Below are 19,906 nucleotides of genomic sequence, written 5' to 3'. Positions count from 1 at the left end.
TATGTTCCTGTATGTTCTTATCCAAACTTCTTTTCTGTCTTCCCTGGTGATCTATTAAACAGATGTCTACTGCTTGTGAACATGGCTAAAAGCACACTGCAAGAGGCTCTGTGTCTTTGGAGATCTTGTATACTTTTTGGCCCCCCAGTGCTCCCTGTGAAATTCACATTGCAGACTTCCAACCAGAGCTCAGAGACTGAGCTCTGCTATCTGTGGCAACTTTCCAATAATTTGAAACACCTGATGTTTTCTGAGTGCCCACTACATGTACAACACTAACCACCCTGTATCAACTCATTTAGTCTATACGATGACTATGTCACTGTTAATTTTCCCAGTAGTGGCCAACCTCCAGGTGTAAGTGTGCGGAAGACAAGTATGGATCAGTGCTATGAGAAAAGGTACGGAGCACAATTTTAGAAAAGCAGCAAGCTTCTCTACAGCACTCTACTGGGAGCGAGATTAGAACACAAAATCTGTTTAACCTGCTCTTCAAAAACTACTTGAATTCTACGGAGTATATGCTTTGATAATTAATTTCATAGAGAGAAAAATAAAGCAAAACAGGGAAGCTTTGGGCTAGGCATGGTGGTGCATACCTTTATAAGGACGTGGTAGGCAGAAGATCTGATCTTTATGAGTTCTAGGTCAGTCCAGCCCACTGTGAGATTGTATTAGAAAAGATAAAAATAAAAGAAAGACATTAAGCCAGGGAGACGTCTTAAGCTAGAGGACCTGACCTTGGATCTTCAGTGTCCATGTAAAGATGAGCAAGTTGGTACACACATCATCCCAGTTGTTGGAAAGGAAGACAGAATATCCTGGAGGCTTGCTGGCCATCCAGTCTAGCTGAACTGACCAGCTCCAGGTCCAGTGAAATCTCTCTCTCCAAACATACGGTGGTGAGTACTAAAGCTGTCCTCTGGCCTCTATAAGCATCCCTGACTCTGTGTGTGTGTGTGCATGTGTATGGTCTATGGCATCACTGGCATAAATGGACTCATACGTCTGGACAATGCCCACACTCATAAGCATTTATAGATTTAGCTTTTTGCTGCTGTGATAAACATCACTGCATTTGTATTCTGGTAGTTTTATGTCCTGTGTACCACTATTTTATCCCTGCCTTTGTCATAGCTCCCAGAGTGACTCTAGCAATCAGAGGAGGACCCTAGGACTTCTCTTTGTAACTATGTTCAGCATATGTAACTCAATTGTTTGTGCTTTACTTTGAAACTGTCTAATTTTACTTTCTTGTGTAGAACTAAGTACAGCAAATCCTGTAGTAGGCATTCTATTAATAAATATGTTTAGATCATGCAGGTGTGACCCATGTCTTTGATCCAGCACTCGGGAGGCAGATGCACAGACAACTGTGGTTCAAGGGTAGCCTGGTTTATGTAGTCAGGTGCCATAGTGAGACTCTGTCTCAAAAAACAAAACATTAACAAATTCTTTTTAAGTTAAAAATATGTATAATAAAAATTCTGTCTACTTTTATTGAAGATCAAAAGCCACCCTGATACAAAGTCAAAATGATTTCATTATTATTTTCTGTGAAACTTGGATTTGACTAGGTTTTGACGAATTTTCTGGAATTTGAAATGCTCTACACCCTATACCCTAACCTCCACCCTTAATAGATGTTTTGCCAAATAATTTTGAAATGTTCTTCCAAGTTCCTACATAACCAGAAACCCTTGAAACCCCCTAGGCCTTGCACTGTTTTTTTTGGGCTATATAAGCCCCACTTTTTCCTATGTTCAATGCTATTTTTCTCAACCCCCCAGAGCCCTGTCTGACAGAAAATAAAATTTGCTTAATTTGGCCAAAGTATTTGTTCTTTCCTCTCTTTCAGCTGGATTAACAAAGAACCTATCCCCACTTTTTTCCCTTCTGAATGGGGCCTCCAAGTCTCCTAGAAGTACCGGACAGAAATCTGAACTTTGTACTAGAGCTAAAGCACAGCTTAACTCTTTAATAACTATTCATGTTAAGTTTGCTATTGTTACTCTACATTGGAAACCTCCTAGTCATCCAAGCAGCAAATGTATGTGGGCGCACATGCACGTGTGTGTGCATGTGTATGGAGGGCAAGCAAGGCTTGAGGAGCAGAGTGACAGCTCACTGCAGCAGGGAGGTCTGGGAACAGGCTGGCCTGCTGATCTACTCCCGTAAGAGAGGCTGGTTATAACTTTAACTCCTAATTCTGCTGCCTTCATCTCTAAGAGCTGCAATTACAAGCATGTGTCACCATACTCAGTTTTCAGGGTTCCAGGGACTGAAACCAAGTTTTAGGCATGCTAGGCAAGTACTCTACCCACTGAGCTATAGCCCCAGCCTCATTTAAAGCATTTGTTTATGAAATCTAGTTTCATGAGAATGATTGCTTTAGTCTTTAAAATATTGGCTATATTTTCCCAAGTCTAATAACTATCAACAGTTTGGAATGATGATTAGCTAAATGCTTTCAAACTTCCAAAATTTCAAAGCAGTAAAGTAATAAATCATAAGAGAAAGCTTCCACAGGAAAGGTACTTTTTCTTTTCTTTTTTTTTTTTTTTTGGTTTTTTGGATTTGGTTTTTTCGAGACAGGGTTTCTCTGTGTAGCCCTGGCTGTCCTGGAGCTCACTCTGTAGACCAGGCTGGCCTCGAACTCAGAAATCCGCCTGCCTCTGCCTCCCAGAGTGCTAGGGTTACAGGCGTGCGCCACCACCGCCCGGCTACCTTTTCTTTTCATCTGGTGGGGAAAGTGGAAAGCATGTAAAGGAATGAACTCTGTACTTTATTAGTAAGCTTGGCAGTTGCAGAGGCCTTTGATCACAGAACCAACAGTTTATCTGGCCTGGATTTCTTCTGATAAAACTGTTATGTCTGGGGGCTGGAGAGATGGCTCAGCGATTAAGAGCACTGACTGCTCTTCCAGAGGTCCTGAGTTCAAGTCCCAGCAACCACATGGTGGCTTACAACCATCCATAATGAGATCTGACGCCCTCTTCTGGTGTGTCTGAAGACAGCTACAGTGTATTTACATATAATAAATAAATAAATCTTAAAAAAAAAAACTGTTATGTCTGAGTAGGCATTCTGGTACTTTGTGAAACTGTAAACGATTAAGGATTAAAGTTGGCATTTGATCTTGTAGGATCAATTAAAGACAGAGGGGCTCTTCTAACAACTTTGCTGAACCAATCAAAAGACTAGAAGTCTCACAATCCATTCTAAGACTGCAGTCCAGGAGGTTCCATCAAGACCTTTAGGGCTGGGCCTGTGAAGAGAGCAAGAAGCTTGTTCTCCATGTTTTGTTAGCCAAGCAGAAAACCCAAAGAGAAAAGAGCAATAAGACTGAAAAAGGGCTGGAGAGATGCGGATTTTTCCTGCACTCTGGGTATGTAGTTTAATTATTTCCCCAAACTAACTAGACTGATATTTTAAGGTGGTCTATTCCGAAAAGAATTGTTTATTGTAGTTTTTACTGTATACAAAGTAGTTCATGAACTAATTCACAGACAGGAAAGAGAAATTATTTTTTTTCCTTTGTAATATGAGACATGGACTTCTGAAAAATGAAATAATACACAAGTAGGCTTCATTTTCATGTATTGAGCAAAACAAGAGACAGAAATGGAGCATACCATACAATTCATGTATAGGGCATCATAAACAGGCACTCTGATCTTGAAACCAGAGGGATGGTTTCCTATGGAAGTGGGGGATCACCACAGCAGGGCATGAGGGAACTGTCTAGAATACTGAATGAGTATGTCTCTCTGCCACACTGCATATGTGGAGGTCAGAGGCCTCTGGGTTTCTGTCTTTACCTGCCACCTTATTTGAGACAGGGTCTTCTGTTTGTTATTACTGGGCTAGCTGGCCCATGAGCTGTGGCAACACATACACAGTACTGCCTCTGGCTGGTTACATATGTTCTGGGCATTCAAACTTAGGACCTTCCATTGTGCAGCAAGCACTTACCCATTGAGCCATCTCCCTTCCCCCGTCCCTTTTAATTTTGTTTCAAGATTTATTTATTATATGTAAGTACACTGTAGCTGTTACGGATGGTTGTAAGCCACCATGTGGGTGCTGGGATTTGAACTCATGACCTTCGGAAGAGCAGTCAGCACTCTTACCCGCTGAGCTATCTCTCCAGCTCCTTTTTATTTTTTAAATAAGCCTCGAATAGCCATGTTGGCCTCAAACTTATTGTGTAGTTGAAGACCTTGAACTTCTGATCCTTCTGAATAAAATTTAAAAAAATAATACAATGTTCTATATGTTGATCAAATTCTAGGTTACAATTGTGGTTTTCTTTGCCAGAACGTACTTAATTGTAGATCTGTAAAACTCAGTGGAAATATATTTTATCTGACTAAAAACATACATTGCCCTCTAAACTTTTATATTAAGGGAGATATCTTTCAGGGCTGGGGATAGAGTTCAGCATAGAATGCTTCTTAACATGAGCTAAGGTATACTGTTAAACCACAGTACACCATCCCCAAAACAGCAACAACAAAAACACATCAAAACAAAACAAAACAAAACCAGGGCTGGAGAGATGGCTCAGCGGGTCAGAGCACTGACTACTTTTCTGAAGGTCCTGAGTTCAAAATCCCAGCAACCACATGGTGGCTCACAACCATCTATAATGAGATCTGATGCCCTCTTCTGGAATTTCTGAAGATAGCTACAGTATGCTTACATATAATAAATAAATAAATCTTAAACAAACAAACAAACAAAACCCAACACCCCCAAACTCAATTGTATTTCTTTTTATGTAGCAAGAGAGAATGAAAGTATTACTAGATTAGTATTTGCCTTAAGTGTTAGGTTTAAGGCATAGTTAATATGGGCTGGGGATATAGCTCAGTGGTAGAGCACTCGGCTAGTGTTAGCATGCATGATGCCCCTAGCCAATTCTTCAGTTCTACCATGAAAGGAAAAGAAAAGAAGAGGCAAATTTTGGTATGTTGAAATCTTTGTTTAGCAAATCATTCAGTGACTTGGGAAGAGCCTCAGTTTCCTCATCTATAAAACAAAATATAGGGGCTGGAGAGATGGCTCAGTGATTAAGAGCACTGGGTGCTCTTCCAGAGGTTCTGACTTCAATTCCCAGCAACCACATGGTGGCGCACAACTATCTAATGGAATTTGATGTCTTCTGATGTGCATACATAAATAAATCTTTTAAAAAACAAAACCAAACAAAACCAAATAATAAATAGTATGCACTTCACAAAATTGTCAGGAGAAAAATAAAGCTGCCAAAATACAACAAGAAACACAATATAAGTACAAGCTGTAATTATTACCATAAATTAAGAATTTGCAATTGCTAGCTGTGTGGTATAGCATCCAAGTGATACTAGCACCTAGAAGGTTGAGAAAGGAGAAACCTTTTGAGGTCAACCTGGGCCACACAATGAACACCTGTCTTAAACTCAAAAATGAGAGTAGAGTCAGGCATGTGTGGTTCTGTATTTCCAGAACTTAGAGAACAAGGTCATCCTTATGCTATATAGCAAGTTCAAAGCCATTTTAGCCTATCTAAAACCCAAACCAAACCAAACCAAAAAATACTACACTTGAGAGGTTGTCATCGTGGTAATGCAATGGCTGGTAGGGCTTTGGAAGAGGATGATTGACATGGATAATTATTATTCACATCCAAGTAATTATGTGCATAGAAGTCTTAGGTCTTTGGTTTTCTCGTTGAACAGCAACAGTCAGAAGTGACCATTCAGGAGTGTGCTGGCCAGGTTCCCCCCTCTTCCCTCCTCCCCCCACCTTAATAGAAGTCACAATCATCTGGAAAGAGAGAACTTCAATTGAGAAAATGCCTCCATAAGATTGATGTATAGGGCTGGAGAGTTGACTCAGCAATTGAGAGAGAGCATTTGTTGCTCCTTCAGAGGGTCCAGGTCTAATCCCTAGCACCTACATAGCAGCTTGTATTTGTAACTCCAGTTTCAGGACCACACAAGTAAATAAACAAATACATGATTAAAAAATAGAAAATTTTTACAACTCAGTTCTAGTTGGCAGTGCACAAAATTCCAGATGATAGTTATAATATAAAAGTCATCTAAAACTGATAGTCAACATGAATTAGACATAGAGGTAAAAAGCTATAAAAGAACATATACAGCAAATGGCCTTTGTTTAGTATTCAGAGATGAAGTGCTCAGTGGAGAACACATGTATAGGCTTTATGAAGTTCTGGGTCTGCTTTCTAGAAAAACTCCAATTCCAGGGGATCTGATATCTGATGCCTTCTTCTAACATCCACAGACATCAGGCATGCATATGGAGTGTGTGTACACACAAACACACACATACATATACAGGCAAAGCACTCATGTACATAATGTAAAATAAATCTAACAACAACAAAACAGGTTGAGGTGGACATGATGCTAATGTCCTTGGGGAGGTCAAGTAATGAAGTCACTAATGAGTTCCAGATCAGAGAGGGCTACAATAAAGGATTGTCTTTTCCTTTCCTTTTCCTTTGCTTTCCTTCTTCCTTTCCTTTTTCCTTTCCTTTCCTTTTCTGTCCTGTCCTATCTCCTGATTTGCTAAATTTAATGAAGTAGGTCTGTGGGGTCGTGGCATGCACATTTTCTTTGATAAAAGTTCACCCAATAATTTTGATACACAAGCAGGCATCAGATCCTCTGGGACTTGAGTTATGAGCAGTTATGAGCCACCATGTGGATGCTGAGTATCAAATGCAGGTTGTCTGGAAGATTGCTGAACCATCTCTGCAGCCCAACACTTCAGATATTAAAGTCAAATTAACTTTTGTAAGATGGACTTCTTAAGCCAGGCGGTGGTAGTGCACACCTTTAATCCCAGCACTCAGGAGGCAGAGGCAGGCAGATCTCTGTAAGTTTGAGGTCAGCCTGGTTTACAGAGTGAGTTCCAGGACAGCCAAGGCTACACAGAGAAACCCTGTCTCAAACAAACAAGCGAATGAACAAACAAACAAAATCCACTTTTTTTTTAAGGGAGAACTTACCTAAATTACATGAAAGATGAGTTTGTAAGTGACTTAGAAACATTTAAGGGGAGGCACCTTGGGAATGTGAATCTATAACTCAACAGTATTTTTATGAGTAGTGGAATTATAAGTAACTAAAGTATACTTTTCTACATTTGGTATTCTTTGTCTCATGGTAGGACTCATTTAACAGAGATTCACATATTTTGCCAAAGTTGTAAGTTATAGGCATTCCTGTAATTATGCTAAATGTGAGGGGTTTTTTGGGAGCAAATTTTATTCCTTAAGTTGATTTCAGTTATATAAGTTCTTACAGCATCTCACGATGTAGCTCTGGCCATGCTGGAGCTTGTTATGTAGACCAGGGTGGCCTCAGACTCACAGAGATCCTCCTCCCTCTGACTCTGAGTACTAGGATTAAGGCATGTGTCATCACTACTGGCTAAAATAGATTAAAAGAACATATACATGTTTGCTTATGGATAAGTGTACAGGATTCATGCTTAAATACTATTTCCCTGTAAAGTTCATATACTTAGTGGCATGTCATACCTTTAAACTTTAAGACATTGATGATTCTGTTCTGTGAAAATATTTTATGTATGTATGTATGTATGTATGTATGTATGTATGTATGTATGTATGTAAGTAATGTATACATTCATGAATGTACTCGCCTACACCACTGATTTTTGCTCCTAACACAATACTCTGACCAGGTGCTGGCACAGCCCTAAAGAGCACCCACATCTTTTCAAGCACAGAGCTCATACTATTGTGGAAAAAAAAAAAGCTAACTTTCTGGCTCCCGCATGTATTAGGAGGAGGAAAGAATATAAAAAGTGTGACCTTCACTCACAAAAACTGACTCCAGCTGGGCGGTGGTGGCACACACCTGTAATCCCAGCACTCTGGGAGGCAGAGGCAGGTGGATTTCTGAGTTCGAGGCCAGCCTGGTCTACAGAGTGAGTTCTAGGACAGCCAGGGCTATACAGAGAAACCCTGTCTCCAAAAAACCAAAATCCAAAAATCAAACAAAACAAAACAAAACAAAAAACAAAAAAACCCCAAAAACCCAAAAACTGACTCCAAGTATTATTTTTCTCCCTTTAAAGGAAATTTTCATGTTCTATGTGCTCAGCACCAAGACTGAATATTGATGTTTTGTTTCAAGTTGGTTTTAATACTTTTTCGCAGAGCAATATTCAGATTTGTGACAGAGGCAAAAATAAAAATCATGTACAGAATGTAGAAAGCAGTGATTTAGACATGAAGTCATTCATCTTTGTATGATTGTGATGGTCAAGGCCTGGGAAATGCAGCTTACCACAAAGTATTTCACCACAAGAAATCAATCATTTCAAAGCTGGTAAAACTTAAGTATCAATTCAACTTTTTCTTCTTCCTTTAAATAGAAACTACAAGTAGGTTGGTAGGGTAAAAAAAATGTAGTATCAACTGGACTACTATTATGCTTACCTTACAGCTTTGAAAAACTCTGATTTCTTGTGTATTTCAGTGGTGAGCTGCATTTCCTGAATGTCAGCAGACATCCCAGCAGGAATTCCAGTCTGATGAAGAATCAGCCAAAGGAAGTCCTCACTGAGAGACACACTGGTATCATTCACTGAGTGGAAACAGTGAAAGAGTAACATATTTCTAAAGGGAATTTACATTATTAATACATGTGCTTTTGTAGCAACTTACATAAATAAACTTTTATCTTTCCATGGTGGAAAGAATAAGTTATTTTTCTCAAAGCCCTAGCTTTGTCTCTACAGTTTTTTTCTGTCTTACTCTGCTGTCCCATCTCTGGGATGCTATTCATAACTGCATCACTATCTTCCTAAACATAAAACAAAACCTGAGCAATTGTGACAGCACAGATTCTAGCAGTAGCTCTTGGTGGGGGGCTTGGGGTTGGTGGTGAGAAAGAAACCTTCCCAGTCCTTTTCATGACTTCTAATCAGTGGGAATAGGTCACTTCTCATAGCAATAAACATCTGGAAATTCTTTTCAACCTACAGTGAAGTCATTACAATTTTCAAATAAACATTTAACATTTTAGAAACAGAGGATTTACAGAAAATATCTCTAGAAACTATAAAATAGGATTTTTCTTTAAAAAATACTGAAATCTGAGGCTGGAGATGGCTGGATGGTTAAAAGTACAGGCTGCTTTTCTAGAGGACCGAGTTCAGTCCCAAGGACCAATATGGCAGCTGACAACCATCTCTAACTCCAGTTCCAGAGGACATGATGGCCCCCAAGGGCAGGAGGCACATATGTGGTACACAGATATATAGGCAAAACTCCCATACCCCCCAAAATTCCTGAAATATCAACTTTTTATGGGCTATTCGGAATCACAGTTTATTGCATTTATTATTTTAAACTGGATGTCAGTAGAACACTGGTAGTTACATGGGTACATTTAAATTTAATTAAAATAAAAACTCCAACTCCTCAGTCACATTTACAGTACTACTAATATATAATCATAACACACAGCTAGTGAGAAAAATTTTAATGCTTAGTAATATTCTAGAAAGAATATCTAAACCAGAGCGAGGGTTATCACCATCCCAGGCCTTACCTGGTCTGAGGAGGTGTGGATGTGTAACCGGGCTGGGCTGGCCTAAGTACCGGTTTGGGATCTTCTTCACCGGCACAGGCTGGGGGGAGTACCTTCGCTGTGAACAGGACATGCATCCTGAGGGAAAACAAAGGATGAAATGAAACAGCGGATATGACCATCTTCATAGCATGCATACTTTTATCTAGTCCCAGCAGTTTGGACCCTTACAAAATACACACTGGCATTTCTTTCCCCCTCCTTCCAATATGCACATGGCTCTTTCTCTGTGCCAGAGCTTGTATTAGACCCTAAGAAACAGAAATAAGGTCTTTACCCTCACAGATTTTAGTTTACTACAGTATAATGAACACAAACACACAACACAGAATAAGGAGCTATGAGGAGGAAGAGGAACAAAGAAAAACAAAGTCGGGTCAGAAAGGAGTTCAAGGGTAGCCTGAGCCTGTGTTCTAAAATTTGGAAAACTAGAGTTAACCTTTTTATTGAGACTATTTTAGCTATAAGGAAACAAGTACCTTCTATCTCATGTAATCCTGCAATATTATAGTCTGATAATATAATGTATGAGAAAATGCTTAATCATAGTTGACATATTAGCATTATTTAACAGAACTTTATGGAGGATATCACTGGATCACATGCTAAGCGAGATGAAAGAGTAAGACTGTTTGCCCTAGTACACAAAATGAAGTATGGTGGAGCTGAGACAAAACACATCATCACAGTATTACGTAATAAGGTGATAGATTCATATATACAACAACTGTTACAAGATGGGCGAGGGCATTCATAAAGACATTTATATGGGACTGCAGAAGATGGTGATCAGATGTTCTGAACAGAAACCACCCAGGTTACTTCCCCTTGAGGAGAGAAGTGAAAAGAAGCACAATGCACATCCCTGTAGCAGGCATCTCAAGTGAAAACCTCTGGTTTCTTTGTAAAGTCAGTTATGCCAAATGTTTTTGTTGGGGCACACAAGTGAAAGAATGCTTCACTGAAGCAGACATAGATGAAAGGATGTTTTGCTCTAGCAGACACGTGAAAGAACGTGTGATGTTTGGAAAGAAAATAGGACCCCACAGACAGTGGGAATGAGATCACTGGCTTGCCTTGCTCCACCTTACATTACTGCTGAGCGCTGCTTGTGGTGACTTCATTGAGAGAAACTCGCTAAAGAACTTCTAGTGAGGTTCCTGTGGTTTTTTGCTCCTTCTGTGGACTTGGGAGATTGGTGAGCCTCGCCATTTTTTCTGGATTGAACTGCCCTTGCTGATTCATGTGTGGTGCTTGCTAGTGGACTGGACTGAGAACAATGAAGATTGGAACTGCCCCAAAGAACTATTTCTAACAGGCACACTTCCCCCATATCCTAATTACCTTTCTTTCCACTACCTCTGGTGGGTTGTTGGCTAGAGGGAAGGTTAAACCTTTATTAAAGTAGTTTGAGAAAAATTTATACCTACAGGCACTTTAATTTATACTATAGGCACAGGTGCTTGAATATAGAGAAAAGGCAGGAGGCAGAGAGAACACACGAGAATGCACCAGTGCAATAGTAGGTTACTGTGCTAGCAGACCTTAAAAAGCCTTGTATGGTTTAGTATATCTCTGTAAGTTTGAGGCCAGACTGGTCTACATAGTGAGGTCTATGACAGCCATGGCTACACAGTGAGACCCTATCTCAAAAACCTCCAAACAAATGAGTTATAGGATCAGACATAGAGAAACAATTTGTTTCTACCAGAGGTCCTGAATTTAATTCTCAACAACCACATGGTGGCTCACAACCATTTGTAATGGGATCTGATGCCCTCTTCTGGTATGTCTGAAAACAGCTACAGTGTACTCATATAAATAAAAAAAAAAAAAAAAAGATAGCCGGGCGTGGTGGCGCTTGACTCCGGTAATCCCAGCACTCGCACTGGGAGGCAGAGGCAGGTGGATTTCTGAGTTCAAGGCCAGCCTGGTCTACAGAGTGAGTTCCAGGACAGCCAGAGCTATACAGAGAAACCCTGTCTCAAAAAAAAAAAAAAAAAAAAAAAAAAAAAAAAAGATAAAGATTTCTCTAGAGCCCCTGAAGCATGACTGATGGCATGTATTTGGTAGTTAGGAGTTGTGTGGGATATATGTAAGTTTGTGAGTACATATGTGCATTCGAGTGTACACACATGCATGGAAGCTAGAGGTTTACAACACGTGTCTTCTTTACTTCAGTGGCACTTCACTGCATTTTTAGAGACAGAGACTCACTAACCCTGGAATTCACCACTCTGGCTAGACTGGCTGGCCAGCAAACTTCAAGGGTCCTCAACCCCTGAGTCCAGGCTGGGATTACAGATGTACACTACCACACCCAGATGTGTAGACTTGCACACTCCTAATCTTGGATTCTGCCAAGTGTATGGTGGTGTTATGGTATTTGTTGTGGCAGCCTTGGGGACTAATACAACGACTTGCTGAGCTTTCAAGGCACCGGCTGATAACTGGCTGCACTTACTACAAGTCTTTGTCTGCTCTTTAATCAGGCCCAGATAGAAATAGAGCAGGTGTTGACTAATCTTTAAGATTTAAAAAAATTAAACTTTATTAGCCAGGCAGTGGTGGCACTTACTTTTAATTCCAGGATTCAGGCGCAAAGACAACCCCCCAAACCTCCTCAACCCCCCAAAACCAAAAAAAAAAAACCCAAACAAACCAAAAAACTTCCACAACTGTTACCAACAACAAAAACCCAAAAACCTTTATTATAGAGAACTTCTAAAATTAAACGATCACATTCCCAAATCAATTAAACCCAAAGTTTCAATGTCTGTGAACTTCTACAGTTAGCAGCCATTTGACATTGGAAGCTTTGGAGCGTCGAATTGCATCTCATACTTTGATTACCAAATACACCTTTATGTTCTCACTACCAAAAATAAAAAACCCAGAGTCAGATCCAGAAAAACAACTTTACATTAGAACTTGCAACTTAAATATTTTTAAAACATTTACCCCTCTAGAGAAATAACTTTCTCCAGAACATAGCAATCTTTGCCCCTTATATTTTTTAGTTGCCTCTCTACATGTGTTTCCAGAACAAGAGAGCTGTGATAGTGGCCGGGCATATGTAAGAGCACACTAATAGGTGAATGGAGTGTAATGGTATGAAGAAGAAGAACAGAGTTAAGAGGCCTGAGGCCAGGCTCTATAATTTAACTTTCACATGCTGGGCTCTGGGACAACCCCTGGTACTGAAAAACAGACAAAACTCTAAAGAGTTGGGAGTATTAGTTCAGGGGTGAAACATTTTCTTAGCATATCAAAGCCCAGTACTGAAGTATAAAAGAAATGAATTTATTAGACTTATCTTACTTCTTTACTGGTGAGCAATATCTGTCTCAAGTACAATTCATATAAAACAGCATAGTTGTACTTTCCCTTTCTACAACAGGAAGAAGCACACTAACTATACTTGATGCTTACAAATTGTATTTGGCCAACTATTCTGTGGGTCAATTTATTTAAGTTATATGACTTAATTAGGTAAGGGTTTTTTTGTTTTGTTTTTTTTGTTGTTGTTGTTTGAGGTATGGTTTCACTATAGTCCTCTCTGCCCTGTAACTTGCAATGTAATCCAGGCTAGCAGGGATTGTCTCAATGAGCTCAGCCACATATATACATGTATATATACATGTGTATGTGTGCGTATTTAGGACTATGTAGCCTTGGCTGGCCTAGATCTTGCTGGGTAGACCACCCAGTTTCATTATGAACACAAAATATTTTGGTGGAAAGCTGTGCCAATTAAATAACAAAGTAGAAATAAACATACCAGGGAGTGTGACTCAGGATATAACCAATAGATACATGTGTCTCTTCAGTGTATGGAAGTACTTATTCTACGGAGAACTCATATTGAGTTTTAACTGTTTCATAGTCCCTCCAGTCTCTTAAAACCAAACCAACACTAAGCAAAATTTGTTCAGACCTGGCAAAAAGCTTAAACCACATGCTACATTTACTATCAAACTGGAAATAATTTAACTGACATGTGACAGAAAGCAAACAGATATGAACAGGGAGGGACGAGGAGCAAAGAAGATTGTCTGGAAAAACAAAAAAAACAGGAATGGAACAATTAATCTTTTTAACTTATGGATAATTTACCTGGAAAGTAAACTTAAAAAAAAAAAAGATCTATTTTTATTAGCCATGGTGGCTTATGCCTTTAATCTCAGAACTTGGGAGGTAGGGGCAGAGGCAGAGGGAAGAAAATCTGAGTTCAAGGCCAACCTGGTCTACAGAGCTAGTTCCAGGACAGAAAACTAAAACCAAAAAAAAAAAAAAAAAGTGTGTGTGTGTGTGAGAGAGAGAGTGAGAGTGAGAGAGAGAGAGTAAGAGTGAGAGAGAGAGAGAAAGAGGAGAGAGAGAGGAGAGACTAGTGTCTCTGGAGGCAGCAGACTTGTGGGTACTGGGAACTGACACCTGGCCGTTGCCCAGGACAGTAACCACCTCTGCGGCACTACAGTCTTGGTCTTAACTGCTTCTATTTGAACTTTCTTATTTTCTACTTTTCCAAATACAACTGATTTTCTATATTACGGTCATTAGCCCAATGAAAAGGAAAACAGATCACCAAGCCAGCATAGCTATTCTGCAGAAGGTTGTGGTAGACACTGACCTCAGGACATGAGCTTAATTATTCTGGAAACAACTGCTCTTCCATGACTGAAGGCCATGTCCTCACAAGTCTCTCATAACCACTGTGAAGTAGCTTCTGTCCAGTCCACTACACTACTCTCATTTGTTTTTCAGAACATAAAGGTAATAATTTGAGATACTACATTTTCTGAAGTTATCATGGGCATTTTTGTTGTTGATTTTTTTTTTTTTTTTTTTTTTTAAAGACAGGGTCTCTCTCTACGTAGTCCTAGTTGTCTTGGAACTCATTCTGTAGACTAGGCTGGTCTCAAAACTCACAGAGATCCACCTGCGCCACCCCCTACCCCCATTACTGACACTAAAGGCATGGGTCACCAGAGCATGACACCAGTATCTTATACTCTTATTAGGGTTTGAGACAGGTTCTTCCTCTGTAGTTTAGGCTGGCCTGGAACCCTCCTTAATCCTCCTATCTTGGCCTTCTATGTTGGCATTACAGGCATGAACCACTTACCCATTTTGTCTCCCATTACATTTGAAGCATGTAATGACTCATTGCCAGCAGAAAGCTTGAATAGCAGGCCACTGACTCCAGGAAGTCTTCCTTGAGACCACAGACCAAGGTGCCTCTCATACAACCAGTCTATCCATCGGGTGGCTTTTCCACCATAGTTCTTACAATAATTACTTATTCATATCTTCTATAGAATGTATGTCTTCTGACAAGAATAAGGAAAAACTTCAACTGCTTGAATACGTTTTCATCCCAAGTTTTCTTTCCTTCTTTAAGATTTATTTTCTATGAATACATTGTAGTTGTCTTCAGACAAATCTAGAAGAGGGCATGGGATCCCATTATAGATGGTTGTGAGCCACCATGTGGTTGCTGGGAATTGAAATTATGACTTCTGGCAGAGCAGTTAGTGCTCTTAACCACTGAGCCATCTCTCCAGCCTCCACCCCCCCTTAAAAAAGGACTTATTATGTATACAGCATTCTGCCTGCATATATATCACTGCAGGTCAAAAGAGGGCATCAGATCTCATTACAGATGGTTGCGAGCCACCATGTGGTGGCTGGGAATTGAACTCAGGACCTCTAGAAGAACAGCCAGTGCTCTTAACCTCTGAGATATCTCTCCAGCCACCCAACAAAGTTTTCTAAGTTTTATTCTTCTAAATAAAAACATAGGAGCTAGTTTTTAGACAGTGGTGCACACCTTTAATCCCAGTACTCAGGAGGCAGAGGCTGGCAGATCTCTGAGTTTGAGGGCATCCTGGTCTACAAAGCAAGTTCTGGGATAGCCAGGGCTACACAGTGAAACCCTATCTTGAAAACCAAACCAACCAACCAACCAAAACTATAGAACTATGCAGTAATTAAGGCTCAGTAATCTGGGGGTCAGAATATATAAAAGAAATGTTGTGGACATTAGCTACAGATCCGCACAGAGTGACTTGAACGAAGTTGCATTTAGAAGATCCAATCCCCATCTCTAGCCCAGTATGACACCATAATGCAGCTCTGACATATGCTTGTCCCTCTGCTTGCCACATAATCAGAACCCTCAAGTCTCTCAGCAGTGGCCCACCCACAGTACTAACATTACCTTCAATGTAAAAATATGCCTATATGCAGTCACTTCTGCCACCTCCACCAGCAACAGAGCCTGAGCTGCAACGAAAACACAGTGCTCACCATCAAGGGTATTTGTTTTTAAAACTGTCAAACTATGGTGGACTACTATGAAGTTCTAGGAGTGCAGAGATATGCGTCACCGGAAGATATTAAAAGAGCTTACCGTAAAGTAGCACTTAAATGGCATCCTGATAAAAATCCAGAAAATAAAGAGGAAGCAGAGCGGAAATTCAAAGAAGTCGCCGAGGCATATGAAGTGTTATCAAATGGTGAAAAACGGGACATTTATGACAAATACGGCAAGGAAGGATTAAACGGTGGAGGTGGAAGTCATCTTGATGATGAATCTGAGTACAGTTTCACATTCCGTAAGGCAGATGATGTCTTTAAAGAAATTTTTGGTGAGAGAGATCCCTTTTCATTTCACTTCTTTGAAGACTCACTTGAGGATCTTTTAAGCAGTTCAAGAAGCTCAAGTGGGAGCAGAAGCAGAGGCCCAGGATCCCTTTTCTCCCGGTCCTACGACCACCCAGTGTTTGCCAGGCTCTCTTCTTATGACACGGGATATTCATCTTACGTTTCATTGGGGCATGAGGGCCTTGCTTCATTCTCTTCCCTGGCATTTGATGATACTGGGATGGGCAACTATATACCCATCACACCTTCAGGCAAAGTTATTAGTGGAAGAAATAGTAATACAAAGAAAACTTTTGAGACCCGTCAAGAAAGAGAAGCTGAAGATGACAGAGAGTGGAGCTCCTTTCTTGTGAATAGTGTGGCAAACGAAGAGGGCTTTGCAGACAAATGTAACTGGAGAAGACAGTCATTCAACAATTATTCACCAAATTCCTATACCCCCTCAAATACAACTCAATATACTCTTGTGGACAACAATGAACAAGGAACGCCTTGGGTCACCAACAAGAAGGAACCTTCCATTTTCTCAGCAGGATTCAAAGAAGGTGGTAGGCGGAAAAAGAAGAAACACAAAGAGGGGCAAAAGAAGAAGTCCAACAAAAGGAATCGCTAATGACTGTTTAGATACATTATGATCATATAACATTTGAACACCACTCTTTCGTGTGTTTTGGTTAATCACAGAGTTTTATAGACGACATTTGTTTAACACTAAGTAAGAGTATGTGGGGTTTTTTGTTTCTTTGTTTTTGAAATATGGTTTCAACTCTGTAGCCCTAGCTGGACTGGATCTTGATAAGAAGACAGGGTTGACCCTCGAACTCACAAAAATCTGCTTATCTCTACCTCTCAGTTGCTGGGGTTGAAGGTGTACACTACCATGCCTGGCTTTTTTATTTTTTTTAAACATTTTTTTTTGTTGTTGTTGTTTTGTTTTTTGGATTTTTTTTTTTTTTTTCAAGACAGGGTTTCCTGTGTAGCCCTGGCTGTCCTGGAACTCACTCTGTAGACCAGGCTGGCCTCGAACTCAGAGATCTGCCTGCCTCTGCCTCCCAGAGTGCTGGGATTACAGGCGTGAGCCACCACCGCCCGGCTTTTTAAAACATTTTTAATAAGCTTGTAGACATTTGGTTAGCAGTGTATAGATAAGTTATGTTAGAAAAAGATAAATTTGTGGTGACTGTGATTTTAAAACTATGCAAACAGCAATGTTTTTTTTTTTTCTAAGTAGTTTGAGCATAGAATCCCCACTGCTCCCTGTGGAGTTTATGACCTATTTAATCCTTTAATTAATACTATCACAAATTTCTTGTAAATATATATAGCATTAGGAGATAAGAATCTATTAAGAAACACAGGTTCAGACTGTAACAAGTATTTTAAGTTTGAAGGAGCCAGACACTTGCAGATGTTCACCAGCAGGTCTGGTCACTGCATCTAAGAGGTAGAAGCAACCCAAACAATCAAGAGACCACACAATATCAACAAAAATTGGTGAGTAGCCACAGTTGCATGCACATGACTCCATGAGCATGCGAGAGAGAGACACACACACTCATGAATTCAGTCTCAGAAAAAACAAATCCTGCCATCCTGTCTGCCTCTGCGTCTCAGTCGTTTGCTGAAGGCAGTTTTAACTGAACAATCTTGTCATTTGCTTCACCGTGGATGAGCTCTTGGAAAACTTGGATTACTAAAACCTTAAGCTGCTAAGTGAAGTAAGTCAGTCACTCATAGACCAATACTGAATGATTAATGGTAACATGGTATCTAAAGCAATTCAAAGTGAGAGATAGGAGTAGAAAAGAGGTTGTTTTACAGGCAAAGAATTTCAGATCTACAAAACAAAAACATTTTCTGGAACCCCACTTCTCAACAACGTGAATATACTAATACCATTGAACTACACATTAAAAAATGTCTAATATAAACTAAATTTAGGATAAACTAAGTTTAGTGTATATTATACCACATTTTTTTTTTTTTTTAAAAGCCAGTATTAGCCAAGAATCCTTGGAACAACCTGGCTATATTATGTGCTGCAGGGAACTAGTCACTCTCTCCATATATGAAACTTTCTAGTCTCATCTATGTGGAGGATCTAAAAATTCATGATTGTAAAATAGCATAAATATTTTATTTAAGGATCATGTTGGGAGAAAATACAGCGAGTTACAAATACATTAGATATCAAACAGCTGGTTAAAATACTTTATTAATTTCCTTTTTTAAAAATAAACTTTTAACTGTTACTTCTTAGTTTTCTATACTGCTTTCAACTTCATTATACACTGCTTCTCAACCTTTTATTCATCCCTTCATTCATTTAACATTACTATTTGAGGGCCTACTACTTGCTGAGCAGTATTAGGTGTTCTGTTTTTTGGGAGTGATAGGGGGTGAAGACAGGGTTTCTCTGTGTAGCCCTGGCTGGCTTCAAACTCAGAGATCTGCTTCCCTCTCTCCCAAAATGCATATGCCACCACTCAGTGGTATTGGAGGTGTACACAGCACTAAACTAAAGCCAGAGAGCCTACAATCTGGAGACACATATTAAATGAAGTAAAACAGGATCTGCTAGTTTTTGTAGTTGCTTGATTAAAAAGATAGGTCAAGTGGATATTTGGTAAGATATCCAGATATTCGAACTAGCAAGGTAGGAAGGACATTCCTGATGTAGGTTGCATAGGAGGAGTCTGAGGAGCACTGAGATATAGGCTGCATGAGAGGAGTCTGAGGAGGACAGAGATCAGTGCCACAGATTAGGGCAAGCAAATGGATTAAACCAAACATTGAAAGGATTCTGCAGGGACTGAGTGATCGCTACATGCCTGTTAACTGTTAAACGGGAGAGACTAAGATATAGGTTTCGAGGAGGAATCACATATTGAAATTGAGCTCTTCTGTTGTCGCCAAAAGACTCAAGCAAGGTTAGAAAAAGGGAAATCACACTATTGCCATAATTCACTTAAAAGATTATAGTCATGTGGTCCAAGGTGTTGGCAATGGGGTGTGTGATTAAAAGTGGTGGCCGTAGGATACACTGTCCTAGGGTATGCTGACGGTGTGACAGGAGTTAAAGCCAGCAGGTTTTGAAACACAGGGAGTAGAAGAATGGGACTGTCTTAAGAGGGAAAGGAGTGCTAAATTTTGGATATGCTACATGAGAGATGTGTGACTTTATTAAACACTGAAAACAATTTGCAGCATGATTTGTGCTTATACAGTGTCATTCAATCTACTGGTCATTCATATATATGTATGTAATTATTGTAAATTCTAGGCTTCACTCTAGGCATTAAGTTGCTAGTCTCAAATTCTTGTAAATTACTATATTGAAAAGTGCGAGCAAGCCGGGCGTGGTGGTGTACGCCTTTAATTCCAGCACTTGGGAGGCAGAGGGGATTTCTGAGTTCGAGGCCAGCCTGGTCTACAGAGTGAGTTCAGGACAGCCAGGACTACACAGAAAAACCCTGTCTTGAAAAACCAAAAAAAAAAAAAAAAAAAAAAAAGAAAAAAAAAAAAGAAAGAAAAGTGGGAGCAGCCAGGTGGTGGTGGCACATGCCTGTAATCCCAGCACTTGGGAGGCAGAGGCA

At 39.9% G+C, this 19,906-nt stretch overlaps 2 protein-coding genes across 5 annotated transcripts in view; one reads left to right on the top strand and one right to left on the bottom strand.

The window, feature by feature from the left end:
• Positions 1 to 19,906, bottom strand: part of Xpnpep3 (X-prolyl aminopeptidase 3) — a 54,543-nt gene that overhangs the window by 29,839 nt on the left and 4,798 nt on the right. For 2 of the 3 annotated variants that reach the window (XM_052161256.1, XM_052161258.1), the window contains exon 2: positions 9,606 to 9,722. In XM_052161256.1, the coding sequence (XP_052017216.1) occupies positions 9,606 to 9,722 (117 nt within the window). Of the gene's footprint in view, positions 1 to 8,488; positions 8,637 to 9,605; positions 9,723 to 19,906 lie in introns of those variants that run through there. The other variant, XM_052161257.1, reaches the window with a different exon arrangement.
• Positions 15,988 to 16,960, top strand: Dnajb7 (DnaJ heat shock protein family (Hsp40) member B7). Of its 2 annotated transcripts, XM_052161268.1 has the most exons (2): positions 15,988 to 16,666; positions 16,844 to 16,960. In XM_052161268.1, exons 1-2 carry the CDS (start codon positions 15,988 to 15,990, stop codon positions 16,921 to 16,923), a joined length of 759 nt encoding a protein of 252 aa, XP_052017228.1. In that variant the 3' UTR covers positions 16,924 to 16,960. The 2 variants fall into 2 exon arrangements, with proteins under 2 accessions (XP_052017228.1, XP_052017226.1); XM_052161266.1 differs by having other exon boundaries at positions 15,988 to 16,960.

Source organism: Apodemus sylvaticus, chromosome 17, assembly GCF_947179515.1.
Source record: "Apodemus sylvaticus chromosome 17, mApoSyl1.1, whole genome shotgun sequence".
NCBI classification, from domain to species: domain Eukaryota; kingdom Metazoa; phylum Chordata; class Mammalia; order Rodentia; family Muridae; genus Apodemus; species Apodemus sylvaticus.
The sequence above is the reverse complement of the archived record's forward strand: the minus strand, read 5'-3'. Positions and strand labels throughout refer to the sequence as shown.

Coding starts and splice junctions, on each gene's coding strand:
- Dnajb7 (XM_052161266.1), top strand. CDS start 15,988: ATGGTGGACTACTATGAAGTTCTAGGAGTGCAGAGATATGCGTCACCG.